We start from the raw sequence: 15,890 nt of genomic DNA, 5'->3' as shown, positions 1-15,890 counted from the left end.
CTTATTTATTTATCTTCGGAGGCATGTGTTCCAACCTTTATTGGGGCAATCTCCTGGCCCCTGGTGTGTGGGTGTGGAGATCCTCTTCGGGAAAACAAATACGGCCGTGTTGCGTTCGGTTAATTATGAGAGACTTCTCCGCCCTTAGCTCCTCTAGGAGATCCACTTTAATTCCGTACTTATTATTTGACTTCTTGTGATTATTTAATCTGATATCCCGGCTAGGAATTTTTGTTTTGGAGCGACCCAAGCCATAATTATTCTTTGATGCTTCGGCCCGGCCGCGTAGAAATTATTTAAGGTAAATAATGTCCGTATTTAATTAACAATTGATGAATCGCGACTCTGGTGCAGACTGTAGTCTGGTTCCCAATTGGAGTGAGGATAGATAATGTTTGCTTAATCTTCATGGCTAAGTTGGTAACTTGTTTATCTAACATGGTTCAAAACCCGTCTGTGCTTTTTGTCGTCAATGTTGTTTCCTTTGTTAAGAATATAATTATATATTTCGTCCGTGGTGCCTGGTTTTGTAAGGCTTTTTAACGAAAGGATGTCATTCTAACCCCCCGCCTGCAATTCTCCCCTCCCTTGTTCCTCTTGTGTGAAATTCGGAGAGTTTTTATGACCTTTATTGCCCTCTTTCATGCCCTCTAGCCCTTTGAGGTGAGGTATGCGCGCATCTGTGGGAGTGTGTGAGTGTGTTTGTTCCCCCATGTTGCCCCGTGTCTATTAAAAAAAAAATATTATATATGTTGGCAGAATAATCCTTAAAAAAAATATTTTAAAAAAAATGAAAAGGGGGTATATACACAACACCCGCAATCATAGCAGCGGCCTCGCCGCAGCGCGAGCCGCTCACACCGGGGAAGGCGGACCGTTTCCTTCGTGAAGGCTGCAAAGTATGATCTGTGTTTTGATTTAGAGAGCTGATCTTAAAGGTGCATTGAAAAACGTTGATACTCCGACTGATGCTTTTGTGGAGTGACTCATGCAGCCAGCTATGGTGGTACATGTTGTTTGTCGTTTATTGTGAAAATTCGGTCACAGTTCCTATGATCACTGTTACATTGTGTTTATGGTTATATTTTGGTGATTTTGAAAACGTTTTTTTTTTTTTGCCATGTTTGTTTGTTGTAGTACGGACTGATGGCCTTAATCTAAGTTGCATTGTGGTTGTTGTTGTTTGACTTGCATCCCACTGGGTTTTTTGCACACAGCGTTGGTGTACGGTGCTTTTTCTGCAATATTTAGCTGTCTTTTCTTGGATTTTCTGTTTGCACATAGTCACTTTAAAAGATGTTTTCTTGTTCATGTTTTTGTTTTTTGTTTGTTGCGGTTGCACCCGATTCAAGAGCCGAATGGCTCACAGGGCTATACCAAATAAATGAAACTGAATAAGACTTTAAAGTGCTTTTTGTGGGTTACACATTAACACATTGTGTCGGCAGGTGAAATCGATGTCCCTCCAGTACCCGCTTCATAGGGCTAAGAACCTTGCAGTGACAGATATTGTTTGGGGGGCTATTGTGAAGTGGTAGGAACTCATGTGGCCATGGTGCCTATGAATTGGAGTTGCAGGCCTGGGGTTCCCCCTCACTTCACGAAGTGGTTCAGGGGGTTAATACAATTAAACCATGTTGTCAAGTGCAACGAGTTAATGGTCACAACCTCATTGTCAAATGATGAATTGAAAAAAAAAACATCGGGTATTCACTTAATTTGGTGTATTGCAGCTTGATTGACAAACAACGCTTTGTAAATCATATTACAAAAAATACTGACGTGATGAAATGACGTATTAAAGTGATATCACCTTGATGGTTGACTGCTTGCTGACTTCAAAATAGAGATTTATTTGCTTCTTATGTGATTCTAGATTTGAAGTTTTCATGACTGCAAGGATCCATACTTTTTGGGTTTTTTCGGTAGTCACGTAGGTAAAAAATAAAATAAAAACAACTAAATTAAATCACGACGTTTCGGAAGCAACACAAGCCTCCGTCTTCAGGCGGAACCGCCACAGCAAAATTGCTGTATCTACAGCATATCTACAGCAATTTTGCTGTGGCGGTTCCACCTGTGATGCTTCCGAAACGTCATGATTTCATTTAGTTGCTTTCATTTTAATTTATTTTATTTATGTGATGCTGCTAGCATGAGGGGACTACAATTTGGATAAAAAAGCAGGAAAGTATAATAATGGAGATTTGCATTTAGAGGATGCTTAAATGCCTCAGCAACTCAACGCACCTTACATGAAGAGGACGCCCAGTTGCAGCTGTCCCTGTGCAACACAAGGTGTATCCAGTGCCTGCTATGCAAATAGGTATTGTCTGCCAATAGGGGAATATATTCCAATTTGGTTTTGCCCAATTAAGTGATTTGAGCATAATTCACACGAGCATACTTATCCTAATGCTTTTAACTTGAACGAAATAAAAAGTGAATGAACCAAGGCACGTACACTGCACGTACACTGCATGAATTATATTGAGATGCAATTGCATGTATGCATGTATGTATGGTGAACTTCTTCCGTACCGTACATAGCCAACCGTGCTAATCGGAGGTGCAGGGGACGAGGCTCAAAAGAAAGCTGTCTCTGGTGTGGACCAATCAGTTTCAAGGACAATGCATATATGATCAGAGTATGTTGTTTGTTTGCATTCTGACCACAAGCATTGTGGTTAATGCAGACATGATTCCTTGTAAAAGGTTTCAGTTTGGTGTTTAAACATCTTAACACAGCTGTTTTGTTGCCAGAAAAAAGGGGAAAAAACCTATTATCATATTTTGTTACTGGCAAAGGAGGTCCCATGATGGAGATTTAGACTCTATACAGATTTAGACTAAATAGATTAAGACTCTATACCGATTTAGAGTGTATACAGATTTAGACTCCATACAGATTTAGACTACATAAATGTATACTCTTTACAGATTTAGACTAAATAGATTTAGACTCTATACCGATTTAGACTCTAGACAGATTTAGATTCCATACAGATTTAGACTCTGCATAGATTTATACTCTTTACAGATTTTAACTAAATAGATTTAGACTAAATAGATTTAGACTCTTTCCTGATTTGGACTCTATACAGATTCAGACTAAATAGATTTAGACTCTATACCGATTTAGAATGTATACAGATTTAGACTCCATACAGAATTAGACTCCATACAGATTTAGACTCTGCATAAATGTATACTCTTTACAGATTTAGACTAAATAGATTTAGACTCTATACCGATTTAGACTCTAGACAGATTTAGACTCCATACAGATTTAGACTCTGCATAGATTTAGACTCTTTACAGATTTAGACTAAATAGATTTAGACTAAATAGATTTAGACTCTATACAGATTTAGACTGCCGTTATTGTTGCAGTCGCGGCGCTGGACCCACGACGGGGAGGCCGCCGTCACTGACCGTCCGTGCTGCTCCTCGGCCTGCCGCAGCTGCTCGGCGGCCACGCGGAGTTTGTCCTGCAGCGCATCGAGACGCTCGCAGCGCCGGTCGTGCGCCCGGCGCAGCTCCTCGCTCTCCTGCGCCTACGCCAGATGGGGCGACGATGAAAGCGGGAGCGCGGTGCTGCGCGATTTCACTATCACTACAAGCCACAATGTTATCATCGCCATCGCAGACAAAGGCAAACAAAGACTAAGATCCCCCGTGTAGCCTTAACAGACTGTTGGGGCAAGTGCTGTTAGCGAGTACCTATGAAGACCGGCACGGCTCACGAGGGGGTGGGATGGCCAGTACCAAGCCAGGCCGTCTTTGTCTCCCTAGTGGCGATGTTTACACACCGCACCAGGTACTCATTTGAGGCTTAGTCAACCGAGGGGAGGCCCAGGACCGATGCAGATAATCGTCACTGATGTTGGCCGTGAGCGGGAATAGAATTCGGGTTTGTGTTTAGTTTGTTGTCCTTCCCTCGCACCTCCGACTGGCTCGGTTGGTTACGTACGCTGCGAAAGAAGTTCAACATACATACACAACATACCTGCACCTGCAGCAGGTTCTCCAGGCCACGCACCCTGCCCTGCAGCAGGAGAAGCTGTGCTTGAGAGTCGGAGAGGCGCGACGAGCGAGTTGGCGAAAGCGAGCGGGCGCGTGTAGCGGCGTCTCTGCCCTGTGGAACGACAAGACACTTGCCCTCGCCGCCCTTGTCCCACAGATGCACGCAATGCTCTTGTACAAGACAATGTGATAACGCGGGGCAAACTTTCAATGTTGCGCCACTCAGAGGAGGGCCACCACAGCATCTTCAAGTGACGTCACTGGAATACCTTTTTAATGTATCCACAATATGACGCACTGGTGCGCTGCAAGATCTCGCCAACGGGGGCCAGTGTACGCCAGAGAATTGAAATGACAGTGCTTGGTCCAGTTGGAGGTTGGAAGAAATTTTGAAGGTGAGTCGGCAGTTTTATATTGACACAAGCCGACCAAAACAGCAGCTTCATCCTGGACCAAACCCACTTTGGAAAACAAAGTAAAATCACAGCTCGTAGTATTGTGTGTGCCATCTTCATGTAAATGTGAACAAATAGGACGAGCTTTGCTACTGCTGTGTGGCCAGCACCTGAGCGGTGGTGGAGGCGATGCTCTGCCGGCAAGGGCTTCTGTATCTCCCGTGCACCGGAGCCGTGGCCGGGTTTGACAGCTGAGCCAGCCTCGTGGTGACGTCATGCAGCCTCTCCTGCAGGGCCTCCTTGTCGGCGAGCAACATGTCCAGCTCGCGGGTGCCACTTGACTCACCCTGCTGCCAACACCAAGGCAAAGATCCCCCGTAAAGGCTTTTAAACAGACTGTTGGGGCAATTGCTGTTTAGCGAGCACCTGCGAAAGCTGACATGGCATACGAGGGAGTGGGTGGTCAACACCACGCCTGCCCAACTTTGGCTTCCCAATGCGGAAGTTTACCCGGCACTACGTACTCATGTAAAGCTGAGTTGACCTAGGGGAGGCTCAGGACTGGTTCAAACATTCCCCACGATTATTGGTTGTGAGAGGGAATCGAATTTTGGTTGCTGGGTTCGTAGCAGTGTGCTAACCACTACACTACCGCACCACATCCATATCTCACACACAAAGACACATATCCCCCCGTGCCGCCTCTTTATAACCTGTTGGGCCAAGGACTGTTAGCAAGCACTTATTGAGGCTGGCACGGATCATATTTTTCAGTTTTAAGAGCAGCAAAGCCATGGGTACCAACCTATTGTACAAACGGAGTTTGTTTTTGGATTACGTCTCACTTGTATTGGTTAGAAACCTCAAACTCCTGCATGTGAGTTACCTGCTGCATCCCAGTAAGGTTGGTTTGCCTGCTGCTGCTGCCGCCACCTCCGTCCTGCATCTGGTCTGGTTGCTGCGGTTGTGAGCTCGGGGTGCAGGGGCCATGCCTCAGTTGCACCACACTGGCCTTCAACGCCTCGTAGCGCAGATGCAGCTCATCGTGCATCTACAGACAGCAATTCGTATCATCATCATCATCAACGATGTCATCCTCTCTTACAGTTCTGCGACATAATAATCAACCTAGCATCTATACATGAACCGATTTTATCACTCCATCTCCGCGGTCGACGTCATCTGGTGCTCATTCCCACCAGCTTTTAAGTCTCGACTACTTGCCATTATCTCTTCAAGCGATGAGTCTGGCCCAAGCCCACTAGCAGTCAAAGTGACATTTAATCTGCATATCTTCTCTAACCCATGTGCTCCCCTTTCTGTCTCTCAATGTGATTCCAAGTAGGCATCTCTCAAGGGTTCTTTGCGAATATTTCAGCTCTTGTTCCATATTCTGCATCAATGTCCATATTTCTGATCCGTGTCACAGCAGATAATATATACACCAATTAAAAACAATTAGCGGCACGCCGCTCAAAAAATTTACACAGGACGCAGCTAACTTGGCCACAAATCTATGGGGACCGTAGCCTCAGCCACAAAGTATCATCATCATCAACATCATCATCATCTTCTTGGTTCTTTCGGTAAAGTCACATAGAAGGGAAATAATACAATAATACAAATATAAAACAATAAAATTATCACGACGTTTCGACAGCAACACAAGCAATCATCATCAGGTGTGAAATCCACAACAAGATTTATTATTGTATTATTTTCCTTCTACGTGACTTTACCGAAAGAACCAAGAATATGAATCCCTGCAGTCACGAAAGCTTCAAATCAAAATCATCATCATCATCATCGCTATCCATGCGTGTGGTGGCACGCGCCCCTGTGCACCTGCTGCAGCGAGGCGCTCTCAGCCCTGTGCGTCTCCTCCTGCTGGTGCAGCACCCGCTGCGTGTCGCGGGTCAGCTCCTGCAGCTGCTCCACCAGCTGCGACTGCTGTGCGGCGTGCTCCGCTTGCAGGCGCTGGTCGATCTGCAGCTCCTGCAGCTGCTCCCTGCGGATGGCAACAGGAGCATCGCTCGGTCAGCCTGAATAGCTGCTGAGACAAATGCTGTTAGTGAGCACCTATTAACCCTTTCCTGTTCTGAGACGTCAGCAAGTTGCTGGGTGTGGGTCCCGTTCACCGCTGAATTTTGGAACGCGTAAGCGGCTCAGCGTTAATTTTATTTAGAGAGGCGTAGTAGCGCCGTTATTTAAAAATACAACGTACTCACCGCAGAGAACTGTAGCGACAAGACCGCACTCTATGATAGCTAGAGCCAAACTGTGCCACACTCCCTCATGCATGGCCTTGTGGGAGCCTCGGTACCGATAAAGTTATTTTATTTTCGTTTTTTTTCCAGTTCCGAAATGGTTAAGGCCAGCATAAGCACCGCCTCCCCACTGATTGATATACAAACACCAGGTACATGTCATAGGCTGAGTTAACCTAGGTGAGGTGCAAGCCAGGATGTAATGTACATTGTCAGATATGTTATCAAGCCACGCCTGCAAAGCGTGGGGGCTAGATGATTATTCTTCACCGCACTGGTCAGTGTGGGTTGCTGAAGGTGGGTAGCATACGCGTAGGAGCACAGTACGCTACAACAATGTATATTGCTAAACTGCCCTCTGCTGCAACAAGCATTACCCAGTTTCAAACGTAGCTTCTGAGATCAGAGGAGTCTGGATGCATTCCGGTTGATGCGGTCATAGTTGCAGGGTGCAGTAATGGCGTGTAAATAAGTCAGGTGGAGTGTGGTGCCCCTGATATATTATTACGCCATTTGCTTATCGAGATGAGGCTCAGTGAATCTCATTGCTATATGTATTTGCAATTGAGTAATTAGTAAATAAAATGCCATTCGACTATTGGTACTGTAGTGATAACACTGTAGTGATGCAACACAGATATGACAAGCATGCTTCAGAAATGACAGTCGAGGGCACTTTCGATTACGCAACTAAAAGTCAAGTTTTGACGCTGGGAAATAACTTATCTCGTGGAGAAAACTTGAGACTCGTGTCAGACGGCCAGGGACACACACAGGCACGGTGTACAAAGCAACAACGTCTTCGTGCTGTGTGGTTGTCGGCCACGGTGGCGAGATGTTAACTACCTCGCCTGGTATACAGGAGGTCGTGCGGTCGATCCCGACCCCTGCTGTATACTTGGAGTTTGCGTGTCTCTCTCCCCGCCGTCGCGTGGATTTTACTCCGGGTCCTCCGGTTTTTCCCTCCACATTTAGAATCAGCATCATGCGTTTATTTGGCTACTATACATCATTTGTGGCCAGGTTGCTTCTGAATAAAAGAGCTGTACAGTTCAGTGGCCCCTACACCTGGTAAAATAAAAATTAATAGTTTCAGGTTTGCATCTCCCTTTTGAGTCACCTTGTTTTGGCGAGCTCGGCGTTGCTGCGTGACAGCTGAGCCTGGCGTAGCGTCACCTGGGCTTGGAGCTCGTTGCAGTGATTGGTCCGCTCCTCCGCCTGCTGCCGCAACTCCCTTAACTCCTGTTCCAGTCTCTGAGCGCACGAGCACGACGAGGTAAGAGGTGAATTGCAAATACAGGTAGTCCTCTACTTACGATGGAGATGCGTTACGACGACCCAATCGTAAGTCAAAAATATCGTAAGTCAAAGATGGCCTAGCCTACCCAGGAGTCTTAAAAAATGGTGATAATTTAGCAAAGCAGAGCAATTTACAGTACCGTACTGTATAAACTATATACTGTATGTATTTATTAATTACAATACTGTATTGCACAGTAAAATGTAAAGTAAAAAAACAAGGTAAATTCTTAGCCTACCTATATGAACTGCAATTTAATATAATTTTTTTTCAGGAAACAATCCTATCTGCTATAAAGACTTTTAACATGCATTAAATGTATCGTATCGTGATAACCCTAAAATGAAATCGCTAAAGCTATGTATCATACATGCATTGAACGTATCGTAACGTATCATATTGTACTGTACAGTACGCACCTGCCGCGCGAAATGTAAAATATTTTACAATTTTGTCGTATCGCTATCGCCATCGTAAGATCAAAATATCGTAAGTCGGACCATCGTAACTCGGGGACTATCTGTACAGTAAAAGCCCAATAATTATAATAATGAAGCGTCCCCCATTACACCGCGGATTTTGATCTACTGCGGATTCAATGCATGCAGCCCCTAAAAAATGATTCAAATTAACTTCTGTTTAATTCTGTGGAAGAACCAATTATAGTAAAAGCCCAATATAACGCGGGCATCGAGGGACATGAATAACACCCGCATTATTGGCTACTCGCGTTATAATGGAAATTGCACCCAAGGTCGCATTTTACATGTTAGTTGGGTGGCCATCATCGAGAAGGCACCTGTGGCAATGTGACGAATCGGGTACGCACACACACGTGCTTTGCAAAGAGGATGCCATGAATCACTCGCGTTCCCTCCACACACAACACAAAAACTCACAGGTGATTGACAGAACATCCCAAGTCCGGCTTTCCAGAAAAAACTAAACTCTTACTTACTGAATGTTTGAAATTACATGAGCAGCAATCGCAGCGGAATAATAATTATCATAATAATCACAGCCTCATTGTATTATACGCCTGCAGAGGGCAGCATACGCCAGAGGGATTTTACATGTAAATTTGAGTAAGGGGCCGTCCATAAATGACGTCACGCGATTTTGGACGATTTTGGACCCCCCCCCCTCGTCACACGGCGTCACAAAAAGTCAGACCCCCCCTCAAATATGACGTTACAAAGCTCTGCCCCCCCCCCAAAAAAAATAAAACATGCTTCAAATCGCTTTAAACTATTGTCATTGTAGTGCATTTTTAATGTGGCGCTGCACTCTGATGTTGTAGGAGAAAACATTTATTAAAAAGTCTATTTAATTAAGTAGAACGTGTTGTCTATATTTATTTAAAGTTGCACATTTTAATGTGACGTCACATTTTTAAACCCCCCCGCCCATCGTCACAAATGTCTGACCCCCCATTCCCCCCTACGTGCGTGACGTCATTTATCGATGGCCCTTAATGTCCCTATTTGTAAATACACAGTGTGTGTCTTTTTCGAAATGATGTATCTTACATAAAGATATCTGTGGGTTCAGCAACTTTCCAGGGTGCATTTTTCATTATAACGTGAGTAGCCAATAACCCAAGTGTTATTCATGTCCCCCTGATGCCCGCGTTATATCGAGCTTTTACCGTAATTGGTTCTTACACAGAACTTGATGGCTGCATCGTGAGAGTAAGAATGGATATTTATCAAAGAATCCATTTATGCCTATGAGCAAATTACTTGCAATGAGCCAGATCTCGTCAGATCTCGGAAGATGAGCAGCATTGAGCCTGTAGAGTGTTCGATGGGCAACCACCACGCCTAAAACAGCTGTGCTAGGTTGCTGCAGGCCTACGGTATCAGCAGAGGACATCGTTGTACTGTACTATACTTCTATATCTGAGCTCCCTGCCTTCACCGAACGTGAAGTACAATAAAATAACCCCCATGACCCGCATGGCATGGGAGGGGCCCTCATCCAGCAGTGGATATCAAAAGGGCTCTACTTGTACGATAACCAGTTAAACGTGTCTACGACTGACATCGGCTGTGGTTACGGAAGGAGCGAATGTAAACGGCGTCCCCGGCGGCCTCCTCACGTTCACGTTCTGCTCGGCCGCCTCCTGCTGCTGCCTGCTTTGCTCCGCGCGGCCGCGCAGGGTCTCCACCTCCACCGCCAGCTGCGTGCAGCGCTGCTGCAGCTCCTGCCTCTCACCGTCGTGTCCCTGCAGCAGCCGCTCCGTCAGACGCTCGCTCTGCTCGTGCATGGCCTGCAGCTTCTGCAGACCCAAACGCGCGATTCGCGCGCCGCACGCGCGGCGGTAGGGATCGTCACACACGAAGTGGGGGCGGGCAGCAGAGGTCGCAAACGGGTTTTGATTCCTTACGCGTACCCGGCCGCACCAGGGTCGCAAACGGGTACCCGTACCCTATCCGATAACCGGCTACCCGTACCCGGCCGGGTATCGGGTAGGGTACGAGTACCCGATTGCAACCTCTGGGATGAAGCCATGTTGCAGGCGCGGGTGGGTTGATTCTAGGAACTTGAATTGTGAGAAGAGACAAGACGTTGGGAAATGAGTGACAAACGGTGACTCACCAGTGACTCACGGCCTATCCGTACCCGTACCCGGCCGCACCAGGGTCGCAAACGGGTACTCGTACCCGGCCGGGTACGGGTAGCCAGGTATCGGGTAGGGTACGGGTATCGGGTACCCGATTGCGACCTCTGGCGGGCAGCGCAGCTGAGTAGAGGGTGAGCGTGGAGGTTGGCATGATGGCGAGCGGTGAGGTGAGGAGTCCGCTCACCTGCAGCTCTGCGCGTTGCTCTGCATACTGCGCCTGCAGGCTCGACAACTGCTGCTGCAGCGCAGCGTTCTGCTCGTCCGTCGCTTGCTTCCTCTGCACAACATTGCTCACCTCCTGCTGCTGCCCTCCAACACGCTGAAACACACCGGCATGTCAGGTCACTCAGTCGGGCAATCGATTCATCTATGGGTCGGTTTGGTTGTCACCAAAATGTCGGCAGCCTTCGTTCAAACAGTTGACAGCCCAATGACAAAGTAAATAAAAACAATGTTATTGTCTCCCAACACAAACAACATCTGGGGTCCTGAGTCAGTGGTGGGAATTACACATACCTATGGCAGGGACTAGTCTATACAAAAAGCAACTACTGTTGTCTTTTTACAGAATCATATCTGTGGGAGTGTATTATGATTGGCACGGTTGGCTACGTACGGTGCGAAAGAAGCGAAAGAAGTTCAACATACATACATGCAGTGTTTTAGCAGTATTGTGGCAGGAGTGAAAGTTCCACATTCCGACGCCTCACACTCGTGCAGCCATCGGACAACCACTTTTCAGACAGTAGTACTCAATGCATTAACCCCTGAAAGATAATGAGCCGAATTGAACAGTGCCATCCAAGCGGACAGGGTACCGTGTAGGTGGTGCATGTTGCCCATTGGCAACCGCAGAAAGTGACGTGACCATGAAAGTCCAAGGACCTCACCTGCTCAAGTTCGAATATCTTGTTGTCTTTGACCTGCAGTATCTCCAGCACCTTCCTGTCCTTGTGCTCAGCCTTCTGCTTCTCCCTGCATCCCACAATGCGATGTAAGTTCACTATAATGTACTATTTAGTTTTTTTTATCAATTTAGTGGATGTATCTTATTTTATTTTCATGACAATTACAATCAACTCACGATGAATATCCTGAAAATGTCAATGGTTTCCAAAATAAAAAATATGCTCATTTTAATACCACGTAAAATGTGTTTAATTCTATTTTCCAACATAAATTAGTATTATGTTTGGATACAATTCTTCCAAATAATTTTCGGTTTTCTCAATCGAGTTAGCATACAAACCGATGGAATACAACACAAGCCCATGTAGAATTACTGCATACAGCATTTAAATGATCGTCTTCCAAGATGTTGTATGCATTGCCATGTGTCACACACCTCCCCTGCCTTCTCTCAATCCTTTCCTTTTTATTTCCACACTCACTCCCTCCCCCACTCCTGCACCACCACCTTGAGATGTGGCAGTTCAACGTTCCAAAAATTAAAATTGTACGATAAGATATCGGCTAAGAGGAGGAGCACCTTTCCAGCACCAGGCTGATAGCTTGAGAGACATCTGGATTGGCCACCTGGAGGCGCTTCCACAGGGACCACACAAACTCCTTGTCTGCCTGCAAACATTATCACTCCATCAGTTGGCATGCTTACATCATTCCGGTCAAAATCACAATTCATGCGGTACAGCACCTCCTATTAGCACGGTTGGCTACGTACGGTGCGAAACAAGTTCAACATAAATACGTACATACCTGAGGTTGTTTACACTATAAAAGAGCTTCTGGATTGTGTAAGCCAAAATTCATCATTGCAAAATCAAGTATGCAACAAAGCCAAACAATTAAACACTGTAGGTAGGCAGAGGTTTGCTCAGGTTAATTTCTCAATTCTAGATTTGAAGCTTTCGTGACTGCAAGGATTCATACTCTTAGTTTTTTCGGTAAAGTCACGTAGGTAAAAAATGAAATTAAAATTAATACAAATACATTTTAAGTTAATTTTTTACCTACGTGACTTTACCGAAAAACTACGAGTATAACTTCTCAATGGTCCTTCTAACTATTTAATAATGCATATTGTACATATTCCTTTATAACAAAGTGCTAAGATCCAGAGGTGTGGACTCGAGTCATGTGACTTGGACTCGAGTCAGACTCGAGTCATGAATTTGATGACTTGCGACTCGACTTGGACTTGCATAACAATGACTTTGTCCCACCTATAAGATGTGGACTCGAGTCATGTGACTTGGACTCGAGTCAGACTCGAGTCATGAATTTGATGACTTGCGACTCGACTTGGACTTGCATAACAATGACTTTGTCCCACCTCTGCTAAGATCTGGGGTTAATACATTACAATTAGAGCAGCATTGCTAGATACAATAGAAATTATACTGTGATTACAATTTATGGTAAATTAACAATTTCAACTATACTGTAATTGGCCTCAGCTCAAGTTGAGGGTAGCCATGTTACTGCTAATGCAGTCCCCCTGAGGTTTTGTAGTAAATTTAAAACAATGTCGTATTTATATTCTTGGTTCTTTCAGTAAAGTCACGTAGAAGGGAAATAATAAAATAATATAAATATAAAACAATAAAAATTCTCACGACGTTTCGACTGCAACACAAGCAATCATCATCAAGTGTGAAATCCACAGCATGATTGTTTGTGTTGCAGTCGAAACGTCGTAAGAATTTGTATTGTTTTATATTTATATTATTTTATTATTTCCCTTCTACGTGACTTTACCGAAAGAACCAAGAATATGAATCCCTGCAGTCACGAAAGCTTTAAATCAAAATGTCGTATTTGCTTCAATACAGCTTAGCAAGTTGTGGTTAAAGGCACACTACAGGAACGTTGAGTTGGTGTAAATGCAAAGTTTACCATAAAGCAGAGTAAGTTAGCAGTTAGTATCTTGGCGACACGGTGGCGAGGTGCTATCTCGCCTGGAATACAGGCCGTGCGTTTGATCCTGACCCAGACGATGCCTGTACATATATTTGGAGTTTGCATGTCCTCCCCGTGGTCGCGTGGATTTTTCCCCCGGGTCCTCCGGTTTTCCCCTCCACATTTAGAAACATGCGTGAAGAGCGTTTGGTTGCAATACATTTCTACGTGATAAGCCACTTCGTTGAGTTATCATTTGTGGCCAAGTCGCTTCTGAAAAAAGAGCTATAATACAGCTCAGTGGGCCCTTGGTAAAAAAGAAAAAAGGATTTTAAACTTGCCAATAAAATAACGGAAAAGTGTGAAAAAGACTGATGACAATGATGGTGTGAACTATGCGTGAGTCACGAGTAGCACCCATCCGTCTCACCTGACATTGTACCAGCTCCTCCGACAGCTGCTTCACTTCCTCCTCCAGCTGATGCACACCAGCCTGGCTCGGCTTCTTAGAAGCCATGGATGGCTGCAAGGTGTGGGCAAAACGTGACATTGTCAGTCAAACATTTTTTTTGACCTTACAATTCACCTTCTTTACTTAGCTCCGTTATACTCTGCGTTGTTATTGTAAAAACAGTGTAGATTTGTTGTGTTTTAAACATAAAAAAATATTTTCTTGTGTTCTAAATTGCATGATGTAAGACATGTGGCCCTTGCAAGAGGCAATTCATCACGTGTCTCATCAGGTCTGCATTTCATCTCCTGGTTGAATAAAGGATACTACCAGCTGAATATAGACACTGTGTAATCCACTTGGTGTCTCTGTGTGCTCGTGTGTGCCGTTCCGGCCTTCATAGGTGCTACTCGCTAACAGCACTTGCCCCAACAGTCTGCTACACGGGAGGTTATTTTGTGTTAGATCGCGTAACTATAAAAATGTGTCGTTACAACCCGCCACCACCCGACACAGCCAACTAGTAAGGGTTGTCACGTCAACAGAACGTGGCCAAATCGTCACTAGTACAGCAACACCGGTTGTGTGTTGGAGAGCCAAGCCACAACATTTACAATCTGAGTACGACGACGTTTCCGCTACACGGGGGATCTTTGTCCGTATTGACATTGTGGCGAGCTGGGATTGGCGAGTCACGGCCAACAGTCACCAAGGCAGACTGACCAGCGCGGTGAAGTATGGTCAAATGACCGCCACGCCCAGCAGCGGGACAGAGCGGTCACCGTGCTGAGCTGTCACCTGTTCCGTGCTGAGTGGTCACGTGTCCCGTGCTGTCCCCTGTCACGTGCTGAGTGGTCACGTGTCCCGTGCTGTCCCCTGTCACGTGCTGAGTGGTCACGTGTCCCGTGCTGTCACCTGTCACGTGCTGAGCTGTCACGTGCTGTCACCTGTCCCGTGCTGTCACCTGTCACGTGCCGTCCCCTGTCACGTGCTGAGTGGTCACGTGTCCCGTGCCGTCCCCTGTCCCGTGCTGAGCTGTCACCTGTCACGTGCTGAGCTGTCACGTGTCCCGTGCTGTCCCCTGTCACGTGCCGTCCCCTGTCACGTGCTGAGTGGTCACGTGTCCCGTGCCGTCCCCTGTCCCGTGCTGAGCTGTCACCTGTCACGTGCTGAGCTGTCACGTGTCCCGTGCTGTCCCCTGTCACGTGCCGTCCCCTGTCACGTGCTGAGTGGTCACGTGTCCCGTGCTGTCACCTGTCACGTGTTCCGTGCTGTCCCCTGTCACGTGCTGAGTGGTCACGTGTCACGTGCTGTCACCTGTTACGTGTTCCGTGCTGTCCCCTGTCACGTGCTGAGTGGTCACGTGTTGTCACGTGTTGAGCTGTCACGTGTCACGTGTTGAGCTGTCACCTGTCGCCTGCTCCGCTTCATTTACCGGCGCCCGCGGCGAACCGCGCCGGGCGCGCCGCCCGCGACCGTCGCCATAGCAACGGCGGACCCAACCCCCCCCCACCGACCCACTTCAGCACCTGATGCGATCGAAACGTCGCGATTTATTTTATTTTCTACCTACGCGACTTTACCGAAAGAACCAAAGGGCGTTGATCCCTGCAGTCACGAAAGCTTCAAATCTTCAGACTAAAATAAATCCGCACTAAACGTCCACACGCTGACGGGGCGGACAGGGCTCATGGGCTGGCGCTCGAGTGAGTTGCTAACTCGCCACTTTAAATCTCCGCGCGGTGTCGAAGAGCTCCCTCAGAAGTCTCCCTCAGAGCCTCATCGCGAGCCTCACCACGAGCCTCACCCCGAGCCTCACCCCGAGCCTCACAACGAGCCTCTCACCCCGAGCCTCACCACGAGCCTCACCACGAGTCGCTCACCCCGCGCGCGGGACCGCCGACCGAGAGAGCCCGCGGCCGTTTGAACGGAGACCTAATTTACGGCAAGCCGTAAGGGCGGTCAC

General features: G+C 46.6%; 1 protein-coding gene across 1 annotated transcript in view; it reads right to left on the bottom strand.

The window, feature by feature from the left end:
* CNTLN (centlein) overlaps positions 1-15,220 on the bottom strand; it is a 32,088-nt gene extending 16,868 nt beyond the window's left edge. The window contains exons 1-12 of the mRNA XM_078874589.1: positions 15,179-15,220; positions 13,904-13,996; positions 12,104-12,192; positions 11,505-11,589; positions 10,799-10,933; positions 10,090-10,269; positions 7,809-7,942; positions 6,267-6,429; positions 5,308-5,472; positions 4,592-4,771; positions 4,010-4,138; positions 3,436-3,557 (exon numbers count right to left, since the gene is read on the bottom strand). Coding sequence (XP_078730715.1) covers positions 3,436-3,557; positions 4,010-4,138; positions 4,592-4,771; positions 5,308-5,472; positions 6,267-6,429; positions 7,809-7,942; positions 10,090-10,269; positions 10,799-10,933; positions 11,505-11,589; positions 12,104-12,192; positions 13,904-13,990 — 1,469 coding nt within the window. The 5' untranslated portion in view covers positions 13,991-13,996; positions 15,179-15,220. The remainder of the gene's footprint in view (positions 1-3,435; positions 3,558-4,009; positions 4,139-4,591; positions 4,772-5,307; positions 5,473-6,266; positions 6,430-7,808; positions 7,943-10,089; positions 10,270-10,798; positions 10,934-11,504; positions 11,590-12,103; positions 12,193-13,903; positions 13,997-15,178) is intronic.
* Between the last annotated feature and the right edge of the window lie 670 nt (positions 15,221-15,890).

This window comes from Lampetra fluviatilis, chromosome 39 (genome assembly GCF_964198595.1).
Source record: "Lampetra fluviatilis chromosome 39, kcLamFluv1.1, whole genome shotgun sequence".
Taxonomy (NCBI): domain Eukaryota; kingdom Metazoa; phylum Chordata; class Hyperoartia; order Petromyzontiformes; family Petromyzontidae; genus Lampetra; species Lampetra fluviatilis.
The sequence above is the reverse complement of the archived record's forward strand: the minus strand, read 5'-3'. Positions and strand labels throughout refer to the sequence as shown.